This window comes from Manis javanica, chromosome 1 (assembly GCF_040802235.1).
Source record: "Manis javanica isolate MJ-LG chromosome 1, MJ_LKY, whole genome shotgun sequence".
Classification (NCBI taxonomy): Eukaryota; Metazoa; Chordata; class Mammalia; order Pholidota; family Manidae; genus Manis; species Manis javanica.
This window is the reverse complement of record NC_133156.1, coordinates 169,025,830-169,047,033: the sequence shown is the minus strand read 5'-3', so window position 1 is coordinate 169,047,033 and position 21,204 is coordinate 169,025,830. Positions and strand designations below refer to the sequence as shown.

The 21,204-nt window shown below is 46.7% G+C and overlaps 1 protein-coding gene across 2 annotated transcripts in view; it reads left to right on the top strand.

Annotated features, from left to right (window-relative positions):
- SMYD1 (SET and MYND domain containing 1) overlaps positions 1 to 19,916 on the top strand; it is a 37,851-nt gene extending 17,935 nt beyond the window's left edge. Inside the window, exons 5-10 of one of the 2 annotated variants that reach the window (XM_017672225.3) lie at positions 1,966 to 2,004; positions 4,840 to 5,029; positions 10,573 to 10,665; positions 13,428 to 13,591; positions 14,555 to 14,723; positions 15,978 to 19,916. In XM_017672225.3, the coding sequence (XP_017527714.3) occupies positions 1,966 to 2,004; positions 4,840 to 5,029; positions 10,573 to 10,665; positions 13,428 to 13,591; positions 14,555 to 14,723; positions 15,978 to 16,136 (814 nt within the window). In that variant the 3' untranslated portion in view covers positions 16,137 to 19,916. The remainder of the gene's footprint in view (positions 1 to 1,965; positions 2,005 to 4,839; positions 5,030 to 10,572; positions 10,666 to 13,427; positions 13,592 to 14,554; positions 14,724 to 15,977) is intronic. The other variant, XM_017672227.3, reaches the window with a different exon arrangement.
- Positions 19,917 to 21,204: the final 1,288 nt, after the last annotated feature.

The following is a 21,204-nucleotide window of genomic DNA, read 5'->3' as shown; positions in this document are numbered from 1 at the left end:
AGGCAAACTCAGCTAGCATGGATTTCAACTGGGCAGCAAATAGAAATTTGATTCTAGAATAATTGTGGATAGGAGAAAGGTAATGAGGAGGATAGCAAAGAGTTCCACATGCATGATGTCTGAGTCTTTGCATGTTTCTTGAGCTGCCTAGATGTGTTAGGTACTATTTTAAAATTTAAGCCTGGGATTCTCTCTCTAGAGGTCATTACAGAACAATATCAACTGAGAAGGCACTTGGCAGGAGCATATATTAGTCAGGGTCCCAGCAGAAATCAGAAGGCATACTTTGGGTTTACCCAAAGAAAATGTAATGAAAGGACAATTTACAGAAGTATAGGTAGAGTTTAAGAAACTAACATGGAACGGTGAGATGTCCAGGTGAGTCTAGCAACAGTATGAAACCATTACCAGCTGTAGACTTGGAGGGGAGCCTGGAGGAAGTACTCTTCTTGTAGCTGGTGAGAGCTACAGCCAGGGGAGGAGGACATTTCTTCACCCCCACCACCAGCATGTCTGTGCCTGTAGAGAAAGTAGCCACTGCTGGAACCGTGGCAAGACAGAGAGGGAGCCAGGAGAAGAAATACCCCAACCTCTCTCTCCTCCCACCTTCTGATCTCTTCCCATTGGCCAAACCCCAACCAGAAGCCAGAGAGCAAAGGACCCTGGGTGATGAAGTCCTCAGAGGTCAGTTCCCCACGCCCCAGGAAAGCACAGATCAGGGACAGAAGGGCGAAGAATGGTTTGTAGGGGTGGGGCACAAATGGAGAAGTCAGCAAAAAGGATGAGACCCTGGTTGTCTATGGCTCTGGGGAAATTTGGGGAAATGAGGCCTCTTGTTCTAAGGGATGAGCTCTTATAACAGATGCAAGTTGACACTTAGCCATCAACAATGTTCAGGATTTCCCCCAAAACTTCCTGGAAACCAAAGACAATGGTCCTGGTTCTCAGCTAAGAATCAAGCCTAAGCCCCAATGTAGTATGGACTCTGGTTTCTTGTTTCCTTCCTATTTCTGGAAGCAGGGGCCCTCATGACAGCAGGCTCTTAAGCAATTGAAAAGCCACACAAGACAGAGATATTTATTTGAGGCACAGATGATAATCTTTTTACAGCACTTGTGTTTCCCTTCCTGGGAGGTCACTGGTCTGGACCTCATAGAATCCCCCTCGAGGAGCTATTGTCCAGGTGAGCCTGGTTGTTAGAGGATCAAATTCAGCCACGTTAGGGGCCTGGTCATTCAGGACACCACCCCCTGAAGCAGTGGTGACCAGGGTTCCTCTTGTCACTACATGTAACAGCCATAGGATTCTGGGCACCCTTTGTTCAGATCATCTCTGGCTTCTGCTCTGGCTTCTTTGTACCCACTCATTTTCAGCAGTCACATTTGACCTGGGCTTCTTGGCTGTCGTGCAAGAGAAGGTGACTTTTCAGTCACTGCCGAGCTGCCTGCCATGGTGGAAAGAACATGGGACATGGTGTTAGGAGCCTAATTCTAACCCTAACAAGTTTTACATGCTATTTGCGTGCCCTAACCAATGTACACACAGTTCAAATGATCCCCAGGATAGACATCGAAGAGGCAACACTTATTCATCCAAGATGCTTGTTTGTGGGATGATAGTAGCTTCCCATGAAGCTTTTTAGCACTTTACTTTTAAATGCATTGTCTCATCTCAGGACAGTCCATTAGCTGGTTACAGATGAGAACCTTGAGGCCCAGGAAAGGAAATCACTTGTCCAGGCCTGAGTATTTTTGAACCCGGAACTTCTCATTCCAAATCCAGGGAGCTTTCCACTCTACCAGGCTGCATCTTGCCCAGGGAGCCCTGCTGGAAGGGGCTGGGGTAAAAGTTGTTGTGATGGCCAAAGCTTTGATTGCATAATCTGGAATGCTGTGCAGCCTGACTAGCTGTACTGGATCAGCCGGTGGTAATGATTTCCGTTTGGGTGTCTGTTTTTTCTTTCAGTCATGAGGCAGTGAAATCCATGTTTCACACCCAGATGAGGTGGGTCAGTCCTCGCAAGCATCTCTGCTCCTCTGACCCATCTCTCTCACTGGCCTGGTTTGCTGGGGCCACTCCTCCCTGAGATCCCCTGGCTGCTGTCTGTCCGGAATGTCCTGCTGCACCTCAGAGTCCCGGCTTTGTGGAACCTGGATCTAAATGCATTTCTGTTAATTATTTTGTTCCTCCCCCAGCCACTGCCTGCTGTGGCTTGGCTCTGCTCTGCCTCCTTTCTTCCCTGTCTTCTGTTCTTTTTCTCCTTCTCCTCCAATTTCAAAGCATGCCAAGCCCTTCTAGTCCACATCATTTTAACAGAAGTGTGCATTGTTTCTCTAACCCCTGCTTATCACAAAATGAGGACTGGTGGTGTTACTGACCTATTAAAGACCGTGTGTTTGTTTATAATCACCACCCACCCCACAACTTCTCACCCAGGTGGTTCTGAAAACAGCACTCTTAACTGTGGTAGTTTTGGTACATATTTATTCATAGCATTCTGCTCACTGATTCTGGCCAACTACGAATTAGTGGTTAAGGTCAGATTTTACTTCCGACTTTTCTGTATGACAACCAAATGGCCAGGCCATTCCATGGGGTTATTTGTCAGGCCGTTTTGAAAGTACTTGAAATGCTCTTTGGATTACGAACAAAGTGCTGTGTGGGGGTCTGGGCTCTGGGAATGCAGTAGGAGTGTTTGGTGCATCTCAGCACGTGACTTTGCGTGATTCACATCAACTCAGGGGCGTTTGCTTCCACATCTGTAGAGCAAGGTCGAGATGAGAGCCTCTCTAGGGACATTCCTAGTTCTAAGTCTCTGTGACCCTGGGCTTTGTTCCTAATCTCTATAGAAATACTTAAGCAAGTTGCCTGCTTGTGGCTCATTAGCTGAACTATAGAATTGCAGAGCATTAGAGATGGAAGAGGTCTGGGGTCCAGAATGGAGTGATGGTCACTATTTATTCCCTGATCCCCAATTCCAAGTAAGGTAAAAGGAGGCACACATATTTTCATATTTAAGTGGTATTACATTAATTTGGCTTTGAAAAGTCTCTAGCACCACTGAAATAATTTGAGATACTCTTAGACTTTACAAGAACTGGCTTAACCATCGTGGGAAATCCTAACTCAGTTAGCACTGAATCACTATTGGATGGGGATATGTTACTATGGTGAGCTGCATCTGGAAAAGGGGCTAAAGGGGGCAAAATTACTTACCCACACCAGCATCAACTGCCAGAGAGCCACACTCACCACTGGCCCAGGTGTTGCTCACATAGAACTACTTAGGACATTAGTAGGGTCCTAAAATCAAGGGCTTCAGTGTTGTCTCATTTCCCGCGCACTGCAGACTGGCGAGACAAACTGAAGAGAACCAGGCGAGACCAGTATGATGAGGTGAAGCATGAATGGCACTTGTTGCCAAAGTGCTGTGAGACTCTGGGGACATTACTTCACCTCTCTGGTCTCCCCTGTGGCTGGGACCAGTAGGATTCTCAGCAGAGCTGTGAGTGGAATTACAAAGCCCTGCTCTCCCTCTTGCCTTTCATCTCTTGAGTGACAGTTGCTGTGAAAAACTGTGGTGCGGAAGGAAGGAAAGGAGTCTCATGTGCACATGAGCAGCACTTTGATTTTGCCAGGCTTTTGTACACATAACCACATTTATGGACATGTCAGTAAACCCCGCTTGGAGAGAATGCTTTTTAACCTTAAGTGGTCACTTCAGATGCCTAAATATATGTCCTTTAGGAGCTGCTGGTTCAGTTGTCACTTCAGAGCACATGGAAGGGACTGCCTTTGACTGGGACCTTCCTGCAGTGCTGGGATCTTGTCCTGCCTTTCACACAGTGTCTGACTCAGCCTGTCTGGGAGGTAAAAGGAATGACCACGGATCTCTCTGCAGATGCTCTCCCCAGCCCTCTGCATCCTGCTGCTTACTCTCTGGGTTATGGTTTCCCATTGGGCAGTGTGGCCCTAGGTGCCTAGGGAGATATGGGGGCACATCCTACAACCCAGTTTGCAGGGCTCACCTCTGGTTTTCTGCATCTCCTGGCCCTGTCATGGAGAGTGCCTGGCTGAGGGATCCCCCTTCAGGTCTCTGCTTGCCTATTTCAGTGGGATGTCAGTTCTGCAGTGGTCTTTTGTCCTTAGCACATTCCTTATCTATTATGTTAAGGGGGTCATGCTGTAGGTAATTAGAGGATCAGGTCTAGGCTGGAAGGGAATTGAAATGCCATCTGCTCTTGCCACCCACCTTCAACCCAAAGCCAGGACCCCAGTAAGCACAAAAGCCAGCCTTTGTTTATTTGCCTTCAGTGATCTACAGGTGTGTCTCCTCATGTAATGTAGCCTTGAACCACTGGATTGAAGGATAAAGTAAGTGGGGGCTTCAGGTGAGACACAGAATGGGCCAAGATTGTGGGTAAGTGGAGGGCTATGTTTATGAGAGCACAGGCCCCCAATAAGCAGAAATGACTATTGAGCCTTTTCTTGTTTGGAGCTTTGCCTTATTGTTTCTCCTTTCCTTTGCTGCAGACAATAACTAAATGTATAGGGATAATTGGAGGCATGGAAGAAGCTATATATGGCTTTATGACCAAGCCCAGTCCTCTACTGGGTTTCAGAGCAATGAACTGAATGGAAGAGATTTGATTGCTATATTGAGTAGAGCAGAATTATACAGAAACCTCTCCTCCTTTAGGCCACATCTCCCCTTTTTGGGAGAACAGGACTTTTCTCAGAGTGCTAGTGGAAGTCATTGTCTTTGAGACCCTGGAAGAGCTGAAATGCGTCTCTGACAGCCCTGGATTTGATGAACTCTTTTCCTTCATCCTGCTCCAGAATTGAGCTCCGGGCCCTGGGCAAGATCTCAGAAGGAGAGGAGCTGACGGTGTCCTATATCGACTTCCTCAACGTCAGTGAGGAGCGCAGGAAGCAGCTAAAGAAGCAGTACTACTTTGTCTGCACGTGTGAGCACTGCCAGAAAGGCCTGAAAGATGACCTCTTCCTGGGGGTGAAAGACGACCCCAAGGTACATGCAGTCCCACTCTGGCATTCACTCTGACTTTGTCCCCAGGCCAGGCCCGGCTGGGTGTCACAGTCAGGGCACCCCTGCCTGCTGGAGCCCAGAGGAGAGCCTGCAACCTGCAGGAAGGTGGTGGGGGCACACAGTGTGCTGCACATATGTCCCACTAGTGTCTTGGTGCCACTACTTGCCAGGTGTTCCAGTTGGGAAGGTCACTCAGTTTTCTCACCTGTAAAGTAGGAATGATGGCACCCATGCCAAAGGGTTGTCATGAGGATTAAGCAGAATGATCTATGCAAAGGGGCAGCGTGCAGAGTAGACCCAGAGTACATTTGGTTCCTCTCCTTGCCCCTTTGCAGGTTAAGTAAGGCTGATAATTTCCTATATGGAGACCAGATATCAGAGAGATTGGTTGTCTGGTTATTCCTAAGGTATTCCTAGTCCCATGGAAATTGGCATGTGGCGATCAGGCAATGTTTAGATGGCTTAATATGCTTACCTCCTGTGCAGCTGTTGCCTGGTTGACAGTGAGACCACTGAGCAGCCGAAGGCCTACCCAGGGGGCTGCAGGAGCTCTGCTGAGCTGGGAGAAAGCTGAGCTGCCAGGTGTCAGGGTGGCCGATTAAAACAGCATGTCAGAAAGGAAAGGGTCAGCCTTTCATCACTTCCTGCAATGGTCCAAGCAAGAAGCTAAAATCCGAGTGGGCCCCAATTCCTCCTGTCCCATTTCCCCAGGAAAGGCCCCAGGCGCAGGGGCACTTGCAGGATCAGCACAGTGGGGGCATCTTGCTGCTGAGGGGCCCAGGACAAAAGCCTCCAGTGTGAGGGAGGGCATGGGGGAAGGGCTCAGTGTGGAAAAGTACTGCGTATGGAATGGAGTGGGCAAGTGCCTCATACTTCCCTTCTCCTCACCTGTAAGGGGACCTAGGTAGAGGTGCCTGAGGAAGACTTTGGCTCAAGACCTCAGATAAAGAGACCAGCGCGAGGGCACATGGTGAGGAATGCAAACATGTGAGGAGCATGATCAGCCAGGGGCCCCGTGTCCTGGGCTTCCTTCAGAGGTGTGCTCCACGCCTGGCATGGTGAGGCAGCTTTGCCTAGGAGACCTGCTAGGTAGAGCCTTCATAACTGTCCCTGATTATGACTGAAGGATGATACGTAGGTTCGTGACCAGGAGCCGGCCTCCTCTGGGGAGGCTGCCTGAACACTGCCATACAACGCAGTCCATCAGTGCATTTAAGATACAAATACACAAATATACTTCTCAATTAACTTGAGTTCTGCATCTTAGGTGTGAGCAGAAATTGGTCTCTGGGTAGAGCAAAAGTCATGAGCAAAACTGACTTCTAGGTTCAGACAGTGGGGCGCCTCTCAGTTACTTCATTACTCCATGTCGGGGCCAACGTTCAGGTAACACTATTCTCCCATGTGACATCTCTATCCTTCATCCCCTGACTCTTCTAGACATTTTTTTTTTTGCCACTAACTTATTTCTATTCTTAATATCTAATTAATTTTTTACCCTTTGACCAAGAGTTCTACTTCTAAGAATTTACCCTGCAGAGGAAGATACATGTATGAAGACACATATTGTAGTGGTGCTGGGAACAATGAAATATTGAATAAAACCTAAATAACCACCAATAGGGAAATATTTAAACAAAGGAAATGTCTGCAGTTACTAAAACTAATGAGGTAGATCTTTGTGTCTAGATGTGGAATGAGCTCTATTTCTTAAGGGAAAAGAAGAAGGGGTCCACATTCTGCCCTGTGTGTTAGTTTCCTCAGGCTGCTGTAACAAAGTACCCCAGGCTGGGTGCCTTCTGCAACGGAAAGGCAGTCTCATTGTTCTGGAGGCCAGAAGTCTGAAATCAAGGGTGAGCGGGGCTGGTTCCTTCTGAGGACTGTGGGGGGAATCTGCTGCAGGCCTTTCTCCTTGGCCTGAAGATGGCCATCTTCTCCTCACATTGCCTTCCTTTCCCTTTCTCTTCCCCTGGCATCCTTTTCATAAGGACACCAGTCCTGTTGGACTAGAGGCCCACCCTATTCCGGTTAGATACGTTAGATGAGACCTTATCTTGACTAATTACCTCTGCTGTGGCACTATTTCCAAATAAGGTCACATTCTTAGCGCCTGGGGCTTGGGACTTCAGTATATGAATTTGGGTGAGGGAGATGCAATTCAACCCATACACTGTGTATGCCACCATGTATGAAATTAAAAGGGAAACGAGCATCCCCACTGTGTGAAGCAGAGTCAGTTTTGAAACATAAGTAAGGAGGAGGAAGCTGTAACCAACAGATCGGTGATGCCTGGAGGACAAGTTGAGAGTCATCCCTCCCAGGCAAAATACAAAGCAGTTAGGGCCTAAGGATTAATATGTTCTTTATAGTAACGACCCCTTTCCACAGAATCAAAGGCTCTGTATTTCAGGAAATGGGTACTGGTGTATATGTGTGAGGCTCCAAGCACAGCGCTGTAGAAACCACAGAAATGAATAGGGACTGCATCTACCCTCACCCTGACCTTCCAGAACGTGCGGGAGACCATGTATCTTACCTGCTGGCCTACCACCTTCCCTCCTGGTGCCTGGCCCCGAGTGTTCTCAGGGCCATTCTCAAGCCTTCAACTGGCCTCAAAATCCTTCCTGACTCCTTTATATAGGTAAATGTAAACCTGGCTAAATATTAAAACCAAATATTAAAAAAGACGAGAAAATAACAGCAAAATGTACCACATTCCCCTCAATTGTGGCTTTTTCTTTTTCTTAGGTGTTTCTTTTTCTCTCTCTCCAGGCCTCTCCCAGGATTTTCACAATAGAAATATACCAATTTTTCAAGGCTGGGAACCAGCGTCCCCTTCCCCTCTCCCCCCCTCTTCGGGTTCCTCCCTCTCTGCAGGCTCCTCTCCCTCTCCTGCAGTTCTTCCCCCTCCTCTTACGCTTCCTCCATTGGCACCAGTCCTCCACCAGCTCCTCCCTTGCCTTCTCTGGCTCCTCCCCTTTTCCCTCCCTGTTTTCTATTTATTTTGTTGCTCTTGGGAGAGGAGCGTCTCACTCTGCGGGGCGGGGTTCCTTAAATCCTGTTTGCTCATCAGGTTTTCCTGTCTTTGCTCTGAAAAGTGAAGCCAAGTGGAGCAGCCCAATTTCCTTTCTCAGATTAGCTTTATCACCTTCCAGCCAGGTTGTTTTGGGAATCTTGGCAGTTGCTTCCTTGAAATAGTTTGATTCACTTCCAAAGCTTAAAGTAACACTCTTCCTTACAATATCAAATTGAGCAAGACTATTATTAACATCTAACCACTTGGTATTATCTGAATCTGCCCTGCAAAGTACTGATTACTCCAGAAGATTCACTAAGAATTTTGAGTTTTAAAGATGACGGAACTCAGAGAGAGGTTGTAAACTTCATGTGCTTTTATGAGTACCTCTTGGATGACAAGCTGTGGGTGAAACAAAAAATGTAGGTTCGACAGGTTGGTGGCACACTTTTAGACCACCAGTCACAGAAACTGGGCAACACATGGACCCCTTCTTACTTGCGTGCTTGATTCAGATAGCTTAGGAAAGCAGATAGGCACTGAACTGACTTGTCTGGAGCCAAGACATGAGCTGAGTGAGAAGAAGAGCCAAAGGCATCCAGAGTCAAAAATCTTGGCCAAATCAAAGGTCAGGACAAAGGTTAAGTCAGGAGTGAGACCTGCAAGCAGAAGACACAGCATTGATGGCTGCCTCAATTGTGGGGTCTGCCCATGGGACGAGTACAGGCAGACATGCAGAAGAATTCCAGAGAGCTCAGATACAGAGGGATACGGAAAGGAGGACAGTCAAAATTGTAGGTCAAGAACTCTGCAGAAGCCACCGTAGGTGTAGGTGAGGTAAGTAGAAGAGTAAATGCAATGCCCCTTCCTTAGGAGATCCTGGGCTGGAGGCTGTCCTGGCCGGGGACCTCTCATACTGCAAGATGGACACTGCGGGAGTGGCTCAGGACAGCTGGCAGACTGAGGGAAGAGCCAACGCTCCATCGATAAAGGGGGATGTATTTTCCTGAGAACAAATGCCCATGCTCCCATCACTTTTTGGTAGTTTAGGGGAGACGACGTCACAAAATGATGTAAGCAGCAAATCTAAATGGAGCTACTGAGCCCAGTTCCTTAGAGTAAAAAATCGGACAGCTGGAGAACTGGTTAATAGTTCATACAGCTGGAAAATGCTACAGTTATTCAAAGTGGGGCTAAATTTTTATATTGGTATGGGAAAATAACCATTATTCACTGAGTGAAAAAAAAACAGACTATAGACAGAAATATGGTACTATTCCAGGTAGAAAAAATATTTGATGCTATTGGCATATACACATGCCTGTATGTGCAAATATACAGGACTGCAGTTCAGCCAGCGCACGCTGATGAGGCCACAGAGGCATACTCGCTGTTGGTGGTCAGGCTCGGTTTTGCTGGTCACTGCCTTTCCTGTCCCAGTTGTTAAATGTTTTAAATGTTATTCCTGGACATACACATTAGAAAATGTTCTTCAAAATGCTGTGTCCATCTCTGGATGGATTCTGGGTATTTCTACCTTTTTTACATATGCTTTAATTTTTACAACTTCCATGTATCAGTTTTACAGCCAGAATAAATAATAAAATTATTTTCATTTTGGAAAAAAGTTTTATCAGATTTGCCTAAGCAAAAAAAGAATTTTTTTTTTCAGAAAAGAGCATCTGATACAGATAAGCAACACAAGGACACTTTTCCTGTGGACTTGAGAAATTTGACCCTTTTTCTTCAAAATTATGGTGGCCTCAGGGGCTTCTTAATTGTGACACTTCACTGCCTTAAGTATCAAAACCTATTTTTTGTTTTTTACAAGAGCACTAGACTGCTCAGGTGAAGACAGTAAGCCCAATGAGTCTAGATTTCACAGAGACAGCTGACAAATTGTCTCATGATATACTTTTGGTGAAGAAAGGAAATGTGAGTTGGATGCTAAGACTCTTGGAAGGGTTTGAATGTCTATAGCCATGGGCCCTTTTTGTTGAATTCCAGTGGCAAACTAGAATTTTATTTTTTCGTCAAGCCCTAAGCTTCTGTCCTTGACCCCCATGCTGGCCTGTATTTAAATCAATGACTTGGGTATAGACAAAAATAAAAGGACATACCAGCAGAATGTGTGGTTGACTTGAAGTAAAGAGGAAATATGGAAAATGTTTTGGGTGATAGAATGAGAATCTAAAATGCCAGAGAAAATACAATAGGGGTCATTGTCAGATTCTGTGCGGGGGTCCAAAAATCCAGCTTTAGCCCAGGGTAGGGTCGGTTGGCTGGCAGCATGGTTCTGGAGCTTGGTCAATGGAAAATGCAATGTGAATCAGAACCATGATAGGGGTGTTGGAAAAGTATAGGGATTTTGAGCAGCATTTACAGAAATGAAGTATTCAGGGAGGTATTAACCTTACACTACACTGAATGTCAAAGATGGCAGCTATTCAAAGATGCAATGAGTTGCTTTGTGAACAGGTTTCCAACTCAATGTCCCTCCCTTTCCCAGCCCTCCCAGGATGTGGTGAAGGAGATAGTACAATTATCCAAGGATACACTGGAAAAAATTGACAAGGCTCGCTCTGAGGGTTTGTACCATGAGGTAAGATTTCATTTTTAAAGGGTTGGAGATGGGGAGAAGAGCAGAAAGGTTCTCTATTAAGGGAGGAAATGGGGTAGGGTGAAAATGTAGAAAGCACCAAGCTGGTTGTTTTTCTGGAAGATGCTTTTTTGGTTGAGACCATAACTCTTGCCCTTAAGCCTTTAGAATTTCTTAGGGGTGTGTTCTCAATGACTGTTTATCCCACCAGTACCAGGTTGGAGGAAAGCACAGGTAGCCTGACAAACCCCAGCTCCCTGGGGTATTCCAGGGAATCTCAGGCTGGCATCACAGAGGAGGAATGGAGAGAGCCATGGTTGCTTGCTTTCCCACACTGAATGCATGTCCTAGCTACAGTTCCTAGTCTACTAACTAAGCATTCAACCCCGGCTCTCAAAGCACCAGGAGTTTTCAAGTGGATGCACACCAGAATGCTCAGACCCTGACCCAGGACAATTTCCCCAGAAAATTGACATCAGGATTTTTAAAGCTCTCAAGTGATTTCAATGTACACCCCAAGTTGAGACCCACTGCTCAACACTGACCCACAGAACACTTGCATCGAAGTCACCTAGGCCGCTTGTTGGAAATAGAGATTCCTGTGTCTCACCCTCAAAGGTGTGATTCACCAAATCTCCAGCTGAATACAGGGACCATGGATCAGAATTTTTCCCCAAGCTCTTTCAATAACTCATGTGTAGCTGGGTTTAGATGCCAACAGGGCATGGCAATGTGGGAGATAAACTTCTGATCATTTTTATATGCTCTCTCCTTATCTTCATTCTCCTCCCTTACTCATTCACTGCACATTTTTTTTTATTAAGGTATCATGGATATACAATCTTATGCTCAGTTTTCACATGAGCAACGTTGTGGTTACTATATTCCTCCTCTTATCACATCCCCACCACATACTCCATTATAGTCACTGTCCATCAGTATAGTAAGATGCTGTAGAGTCACTACTTGTCTTCTCTGTGCTATACTTCCTTCCCTGTGCCCCGCCCTATATTATGTGTGCTAATCATGATGCCCCTTAATCCCCTTATCCCTCCCTTCCCACCCACCTTCCCCAGTCCCTTTCCCTTTGATAACTGTTAGTCCATTCTTGGGTTCTGTGAGTCTGCTGCTGTATTGTTCCTTTAGTTTCTGCTTTGTTATTATACTACATAAATGACTGAAATGATTTGGTATTTGTTTTTCTCTGCCTGGCTTATTTCATTGAGTATAATACCCTGTAGCTCTGTCACTGCATATTTTTGTGCCCTTACTGGGCATGCCAGCACAACACATGCTCTCTGCCTACCAGGAGTTCTGTCAGTTGGGGAGATGGTCACATGAACAAACAGCTGTACAACATGGAAAATCAATGTGAGAGGCACAGGTAGGAGCTGGAGCAATCAGGAGGGCTCTGCTGGTTCCATTCCTCTGGCTTCTCTCCTCTCCTTTGCTTCTCCTCTTTTCCATTCAAACTTGTCAGGACCAGTGTAGGGCTGGATAATGCCCTATAGGTTTAAGAGGATTGTCTTCAGGATGGATTGATTGCCATCCCACCCAATTGCCTCATGGGCAAACATAAGTTTCTGCTCATTTGAAATGGAAAGAATTGTGTGGCATTTTTTTCATGAGAGCAGCAGGGAAGAGGAGAACAATGAGCTACTAAAATCCAGAGACTACCTGACTGTAGGGTGCAGCCTAAGCCTATGCCTACATTCAAATCAGTCAGAAAAGCCTGACCAAGGTGATTGGGGTCAGATCCATTGTCTTGCCAATGGGTTTCAGACCCGGGTAAGTTCACTATGGATTCAGTGAGACTGAGGAATGACAATGAAATGTTCTTAGGGTGAAAGGGTTTATACCCAACTTTATTCCCATGTGGCAGGTCAATCACTAGAGTCCTGTACACTCAGAGCAAGTCTGCATGCAGCAAGCCAGTCTCTGCCTCTGGGCCTCTCTGCCCCCACAGCCATCTCAGTCTCTGTCGTTGGCACTGCCACCACTCCAGTCTCTGCTCTTCTGCAGCCTTGCAGCCCTGCAGCTGTGCAGCAGCCATGTGGCCATGCCATCGTGTTGCCCAGAGCACTGGGCAGAGTTCTTTATATAGAGTCAATAACAACGTATTGCCCATATGTGTGTAGTGAGCAAGCTGACCAGGTGAGATTCCTGGCCACAGGAACCTTCACTTTATCCACACCCATCTTATTCATACCAGGACCAGTGTGACACCCTCCTAACCTCTGGTGAACTTCCCTCTGTGCCAACCTATCTTGTATACTTCTAGCATGATTGTCCAACCTCACTGTGCATAAGGACCACCAAGAAGCTTATATAAACTATAGTTGTCAGGGTCCCTCCCCTAGACACTTGGTTTCAACTAGTCTGGGGTAGGGCCCAGATGTCAGTGGTTTTAAAAAGGTCTCCAAGTGTTTCCAAAGCACAGCCAGGGTGGTGAATCATATATATATATATATATATATATATATATATATATATATATTTTTTTTTTTCATAACTCCCTATTACTTACTTATATATGAAAACTCCTTGTTTTGCCAAGTATCTCCCATGGTTACTCTTCCCACCCCTACATCTTAGCTAAGTGGACCATTTTGCTATTAAATCACAAACAGGTGCTTTCCCACCTCTGTCAGCAATTTCTTCAATCTTGAGAGAACAAGTGTCCAATGTCATCGTGATGCTCCTGTGTGTGAATTACGCACGTGCTCTCGTGCAGCGGTAATATTCATAGCCCGTGTCTCCTCTAGGTGGTGAGACTGTGCCGGGAGTGCCTGCAGAAGCAGGAGCCAGTGTTTGCTGACACCAACCTCTACATGCTGCGGCTGCAGAGCATAATTTCGGAGGTTCTCTCCTATCTCCAGGCCTTTGAGGAGGCCTCGTACTATGCCAGGAGGATGGTGGATGGCTACATGTAGGTGACAATCCTGGGTCTGAGATAGTCTCCTAGAAATGTTTCTAAGTCAAGGATGGCAAGTAGATGGTACCCATTGCTACCTCTCCCTCTTGTACCCATAGCAGGTCTAACTAATTGATCACGGTCTTCTTTATGACTGAGCTTTTTGACCATGGGGCTCTGAGTAGTAATGACCAAATAATCAGAGTTGGTACCTGAGATAAAACCTATGTATTACCCCTGGTCTTTCCCAAATCCTCCTGTTCATTTGTCACTTGAGTGGCATCTACTTTTGGTGTCCGTAAGTCCAGCTTGATTTTAAATGCTTGGAAAGATTTTGCCTGTTAACAAGAAACACAGGCAATCTTGTGAGCTTTCTTTTATTAAAAAAGAAAAAGAGAGATGTTAGCCATCCTCACAGATTTTAAGCCCTTGCCTTCCTTCTGCCAATGTCCTTCCTTGCCGATTGTGTGCACATTGGTATGTGAATTTGTATCCCTGGCCAAACGAGTAAGTTGGCATAAGCAGGTTCATTTTTTGAGAAGATGTTACTTTTAAACAAAATCTGGGAAAACTGTATGACATTTAGGTGTGCCAAGGAGGTGAAAATACAGCTCTGCCCTGAGAAGGACATTCAAGTTATTGTTTTTCTCTCGAACTTCTATTGTTCTCCAGGGAGAGGGCTAGGGTACTCCTGAGAGCTCCCAGCTTCCTATATTTGAGTTCAGAGCACAATCCTGACGCCTCATCCCTGTGATGACTAGGCTCGTGGCCTCAGCTCCCACAGCCCCACCACCTGGGGTGTTTGGCTTCTCATCTGCTCTATGGCTCCTTCCCCTCTTGACGGGCTACAGATGCCTCATGGCACTGTTGGGAGAGCATGGGACATAATCAATGAGGACGCTTTGTAAGTTGTCAACTGCCTGTGGATATAAGGAAGGTTGGGATTACATGTGACGATTATTTGCTATGGCCCTACAGGAAGATCTACCACCCCAACAATGCCCAGCTGGGCATGGCTGTGATGCGGGCCGGGCTGACCAACTGGCATGCCGGCAACATTGAGGTGGGGCATGGGATGATCTGCAAAGCCTACGCCATCCTCCTGGTGACACACGGACCCTCCCACCCAATCACCAAAGACTTAGAGGCAAGTAGCATCTCGGGGCTGGGCCCCCCTGCCTGCTCAGAGCCCTCTGAGGATGAAAGATGAGTTCTGGATGCTGCTTTTGGAAAGTCCATAGATTGTCTGCTCGACTAGAGGGAAATCCAGAAATGCTTCAGGCCACTCCCCTTATTTTACATGTGAGGAAACTGAGGCCCAGGGAAAGGGGGGTAACCTTACATAGCAAGTGGATGGCAAAGCTGAGACATGAACCCTGAGATGCTCTAAGCTGGGACATAGAAAACCTAACCAATGGTGTGTATGTGCACATGTGTGCATGTGTGTGTAGCCATATGCTCCATAGAAAAATGTGCTTGCTCTGTAGAGCAGAGCTTGGGAGTGCAGGCTCTGGAATCAGACTGCTGGACTGAATTCCAGCTTCACCTCTTTCTAGCTGTGGCACTGCAAATACAGAACATGCAGTCTCAGTCTCCTCATCGGTAAAATGGAGAGAAAGGACAGGGTTGTAACAAGGACAGTGAGTTACTGTGTGAGCAGCACCACGTTGCCTGGCAGGTGGCATGCTCTCAATAGCTGCTGGTTTCCTTTGTGCCTTGAAGGGTTTATTTGAGTGGCAGGGCTCAAAGGACTGTCCCCAGCAGTGAAGTACAGGGAAAAAGGAGAACTTTGGTGTCATAAAATGTATGAGAGGACTAACTTAGATCTAGTGTAATAAGCTTGTCAAAGGCAGAGTCTTTGTCCTCTTAGTCACGGCCATATGCTCAGTGCCCGACAATGCCTGGGACTCGATACATGCTTCTTGATTGGAAATCTGGGCAAATGAGGGGTTTTCTACATGCACACACTATAGTCTCCTGGTTCCATTGTAAAGACTGAAGGAGTCATACCCTGTCATGCGTGAGGGAACTGAGGGATGAAGGGATTAGGTCACTTGCCAAAGGTCCCATGGACTTAGGTGGGACCTAGGTGCAGGGGCCAGTGTTCAAAGCCAGGTTCCGATGTGGCACTTCCTGAGAACAGACATTCTGTGCTGAGAATAGTCCTTCAAGCTACTCTCTCAGGGGTCTGACACCTGCTCCTGACAAACCAAGCCCACTGCCAGGATATTAGGCCTCCAGAAGATGCGTGTGTGCGTGTCCTCTGAGGTACAGTTGAGTCTTGGTGACTGGGAGCCACTTACCCCATTGTCTGCCTTTCCCAAAGCAGCCAAGGTTGGTGAGAGACCAGCATGCCCTGAGGGCTTGTCATTACTGTTTGTGGTGTATCTGCGTCCCACAGGCCATGCGGGTGCAGACGGAGATGGAGCTGCGCATGTTCCGCCAGAACGAGTTCATGTACCACAAGATGCGTGAGGCCGCCCTGAACAACCAGCCCATGCAGGTCCTGGCCGAGCCCAGCAGTGAGCCAGTCCTGGCTCTGTTCCATAAGAAGCAGTGAGGATCTGCCTGGTGGGGCAGCAGCAGCTTGGCTGGGAACAGGGGAGACCTTGTGGAGGTGGTGGGTTTCCAAAAGGCCCTTGGTAAGGAAGGCGAGGAAATGCTCAACTTTGTTACTGTGGGAATGTACTGTTCTTTGCTCCCCAGTATCATTGTGGTGCATTTCAACTCAGTTCAATTCAATTTTGCTCTATGTAGCCCAGCTCAGTCCAGCTTAGCCCTGATCATTCTATGCATATTTGTTGGGTGCCAAGGTCGTAGGGGTAAAGAAGCTCCAAATGCAACCGGGGAGGCAAAACTTAGACAAACAAAACACAGTGTAATATATGCAATGGTAAACTATATGGAGAGAGGGGTGGTGTGGAGGGCATGTTTCTGGTGTGTGTGCGTGTGTGTGTATGTACACACACAGTGAAGAGTGTCAAGGGGGAGATGACATCTGAGGTGAGGGTGGCAGGTGCCCAGAGTCTCAGGTGGCTGCTCAGATATCTGTGCAGGTGTCTTTGGGCTGGGTCTCACCCATGGTCTGGAATATTCAGGATTTGGCTGAGTAGGTGATGGGTGATGTCCAGTTTCCTCAGGTTAATGCGCAGTTATAAAGAAGGTTCTACTCAGAGAACTGACACCTTTTCAGAATGACACATATGCAGGAAGAGGTGGGTGCTTTGCTCACACTACTTGAGGCCTCAGTTTAAAGTCTGGATTTAAAATATTCTGAAATGATTTCTGAAACACAGAGAGGGAATGTTTCCTTTCTGCACGCACCCTCTCCACCAAGCCCTGTGATTCCCTGTGATGTGGGGGCTAGTTGGACAGTATCTGAGATTTTTCTGGCCACTGGCCTACTAGGACTGAAGAAGTCTTTTCAGAGTGAAGCTGAGGGAGAAACTTAATAACACATGTACCTGATGATCATGGGTCCAGCAGGCTGGCCTTTGGGCTTTTACTTGGTTACATGTGCCTGGGTTATCCGTAAGAGCTTAGACTTCATCACCAGCCCCCAGTAAATCTCTATTCTTAGTAATGAGTAATTATGACTCCCCTTGCTTAATTTTCACTGTCCATGCCTTGGGGCTTCTGCTCTTCTCACCAGAGAAACATCTAATCTGGACTCCTAGGTCAGGATCTCTTTGGGGGTGTCACCAACTGCTGTCATCTCCTGGGAGGCTGTTATTGTTTCCTAAGAGTGAGGGTCTTGGCAATCAACCAGTCTAGTTATACTGTGATCCTCTGAGATTCCAAACTTCTCACCAATGTTTTGGGAGATCCTGGAAAAAAGCCTTCCATCTGGGGGTGCCACCTAGTCTTCTATACCCTCTAAGGCCACCCTTGACCCCAGAACTGTAGCTAACATCTTGAAATCAAGTGATCCAGCAGGCCTCATATCTATCGTTTCTGCCTACAGTGTTAGTTCTACATCTCCACTCTTCCATTGTTGGGATGACCCACTGCCTCCCTCTGAACCTGTCCAATGTCTCTGCAAATGTGTCACAAGTCTATGCAAAAACTCTCCAAATGTGCCTCCTCTTTGCAGAATACATGTACCTGGCACTGGGCTCTTCATTCTCTTTTCTCTAGAAGCTTTCACAGCAGGACGAGCAGTTCCTCCAAGCCCCACACTACAGGCCTAGAGACGATAACCAGCACTTTCCCAGGGACCCAACAGGCACATTCAAAGGATCACTCTTCTGTCCTCCTATACATTCTCTTCCTTTCTTTGTCACTGTCATCTGCCATTCCACTAGTCAGCCTCCCCATGCAGGGGCTTGTTTTCCATCCCCTCTTCCTTAAAGTTAGTGTCTTTGAAGTCCACTTACACAAGTCATCTCACCCTCTTGTTTCCTCATTTACTCAATTCCAGGTGTCCTTCCACATTCTCCTGTGCACACCCTGGGCACTGTCATCACCCACAATTTCTCCATTTTTGGTGTGTGACTTTTCAGTCATTGCCTCCTACCTTTTCACCTATCTCTGTGTCTTTTCTCCACTCTGATTATGATATGGCATCGTGTATACTTAGTGTTTCGCCCTCCTCCTGTCCTTACTTCCTTCTGGACAAGCTCCTCATCAGCCCTCCTTCCTTTTGGTCCATCCTCCCTTCCTGCCTGGCAGAGTCCCAGCTCTGGACTAGTTCAACTGACTTGTTTTTCCTCTTCTGCCCCTGGAGATGCTGAGCTCAGTCACAGAATATAGGGCCTCTCTGAACAGAGGTGCCTCTACGGGCCCCTGCTCCCCAATCCCAGCTGGCCTCTGCCTGCAGCCCAGAAGGGCTTCCTGTGCCCCTCATTGCCTCCCTTTCCCTTTTGCCCAGGAGCAGTTTCAGGCATTCACTCCTGTCCCCAGGCCATCTGCTTTCAGCAGAGCCTCATCTCCTGCTTCATGGAGAAAGGCCAGAAGATGGCTTCGCTCAGTATCCTTTTCCCGCACTCACATGCGTCATGTCTGTGCCTGTCCTTCCCGAGTGCAATGGGAGCCCCTCTCCTCCTCTAAAACGAATCTCTCCGCCTGTGCTCTGGACCCCTTCCCCTCCAAAGTCCTCAGGGCTCTGCTTTGTTTTTATTCCTTCCTCACCCTGAATCCTTGACATTTCTCCACCCACTGGCTTCTTCAATGCAGTCAGTAAACATGCTGGGGACTCTTACATCATAATCTTCACAGCTGAATATTTTTTTGGAGGATTTGTCTTCAAATAATAGTTATTATCTGCCTTGCTTCATTTCCCATTTCTTCCTGAACCCACTGCAGGCTACCATGCTGAACTCCATTAAAATGGCTCTTACCAAGGTCACCTCCCATGGATCCTTTCCTGTCTTTATGTTATATGGCTTCTCTGCATCCACTGACATGCCCAGCCCTTGATTTCTGGGACACCAGTTCCTTGTGATGATCCTCTGATGTGGTTCCTCAGTCTTCTTCTCCAGCCTTGTTTCACTACCTGCCACCGATATGTTGACATTTCCTGGAGTTGTTCTTATTCTTTCTGGCTCTCTCATCCCCCTCTGCACACACTCCCTGCATGAGCTCAGCCAGGTCCCCATCTAATCACCACCTTGAGGCTGATATTCTTACTCTGTATTCTGCAACCTTGATCTTGAGTTTCAGATCTGCAAACCCTCTGGAACATTCTGCAGGCACATCAAACTCAGCACTCTCAAAATGAAACTCTTTCTCCCTCCCCAGCCTCTGCTCCCCTTCAGCACACTGACAAAGAACACCTGACTTCTGCTTCAGTCACATCTCGAATCTCTACTGCATCCTAGACTTCAGTCAAACCCACTCACTCACGGGTCCCTGTGTGGCCCACATTCTTCTGGGCCCCTCTTTGCATTTTGAAATATTTTATCTAAAACACCTGAAACCTGCCAACTCCTATTTACCTTTCATCACCCAGTTGAGAAATCACCCCTTCTGTGTAGCCTTCTCTGAATGTGTGAGTTTTAGCTGCCTGTCTGTCTGAATCTCCTGTTATCCTTGAATCCCACATCATACCACTGTCCTCATGGCATCATAATTGCCTTTTTATCTGTCAGCCTCCTGAGTGAGACTGTAAGCTCCTGGAGGTAGGAGCTGTGTCTCTTCATTCATCTTTCTCTCCCCAGAATCTAGCACAGGTCCTGAAACACAGCAGGTGCTCAGTTAACGTGTATTGAATGAATGAATGAATGAATGAATAAGTGAATGAACTTCTTATCTCAGAGCAGAAGAGACACGAAATTGTATTCTGAGTTTTTGTGTTATAGCAGTCAACAGAGACCATAAATCTTCCTTGTTTCCAAGCAAATATGTGTGGCTTCTTTCTTTCCGACCATCTATTTAGAGCAGCACTATTAGAACTTTCTGTGCTGATGGGAATGAATTACATCTGCATCATCCAATGTGGCAGTCCCTAGTGATATGTGACTACTGAGCACTTGAAATGTGTCTAAGTGAGGAATTGACATTTTTAACTATTTAATTTCAGTTTAAAGAACCGACGTGGCTATGGCTATACTCTTAGTGCAGTTTTAGAGAATACTTTAAAGATTATAAGATTATGGACACTGAGACATATTAAGATCATGTCTCAGCTCTCCTGTACTAGTTACATGACCCTGGACTGGTTATGTCACCAATGCTTCAGTTTCTGTGTTTCTACTGACCACACAGAGTTGCTATGAGAATTGCATTGTTTTCCTATAAACCCTTAGTTATGAGTGCCTGGCTCTCATAAGTGCTCTATGAGCATTCCCGCCACACTTCTGTTGGGGTGTCCCTTGTCCTAATCAGAAAGTGAAGGTGGCAGGTAGGGTCAAGGAGTGGTATGCTAGAGCCAGCTCTTACCAGCTCAGGAGAGCCCACAGTGCACACGGCTTCCTAACTTTGCATTTATCAGCATCACATTGATAGCTTGACTGGCCATGGTGGGAATATTTACGCCATGGCAGTCACTTAACTTTAGAAGGACACATTCATTTGTAGTGTTGTCAAGCCATAAAAAGGGGGTTTGCTACATAGAAGTAGCAGAATGAATGATTAGAAAGACCACTAAAGAAACCTTTACTTAAACTGAGGTAAAATCTGTATTCTGAAACCTCTACCCCAGGAACATACCAAACAAGTCTAAGATTTCTTGCTTACTACCTAAGATTACCCCTAAGTAATCTATTACACTCTAAGATTACCTTTGGTTACCACCCTTCAGACTAAGCCCCTTGCCCACTGTCCCACCAATGACAGATACCGGTATTAAGGGCCACACATTCACTGCTTTGGTGAATTTCTCAGGGTTTACTTCTCTAAAGGAAGCAGAAGGCAATCAATATAGTTGGAGCACACAGGAGGGAGAAAGCAACGTTTCTGAGGGCAGTCAGAAGTGTAAACTCTTAGACCAAGGTGTGCACAGTTGTGGATGGTAACAACCAGTGCGTGAAGGAAAAGAGCACTTCTGAGAGCTCCCTTGCTCAGCATTACATACCAATCACCCAGTCTCACACTGTCCAGGACACCTCATCAATCTCAGAGAAGCCCAATATGCAGCATAACCACAGGCCACCACGTGGGCCTGCTAACTCTGGCGTGGATTTAGTCCT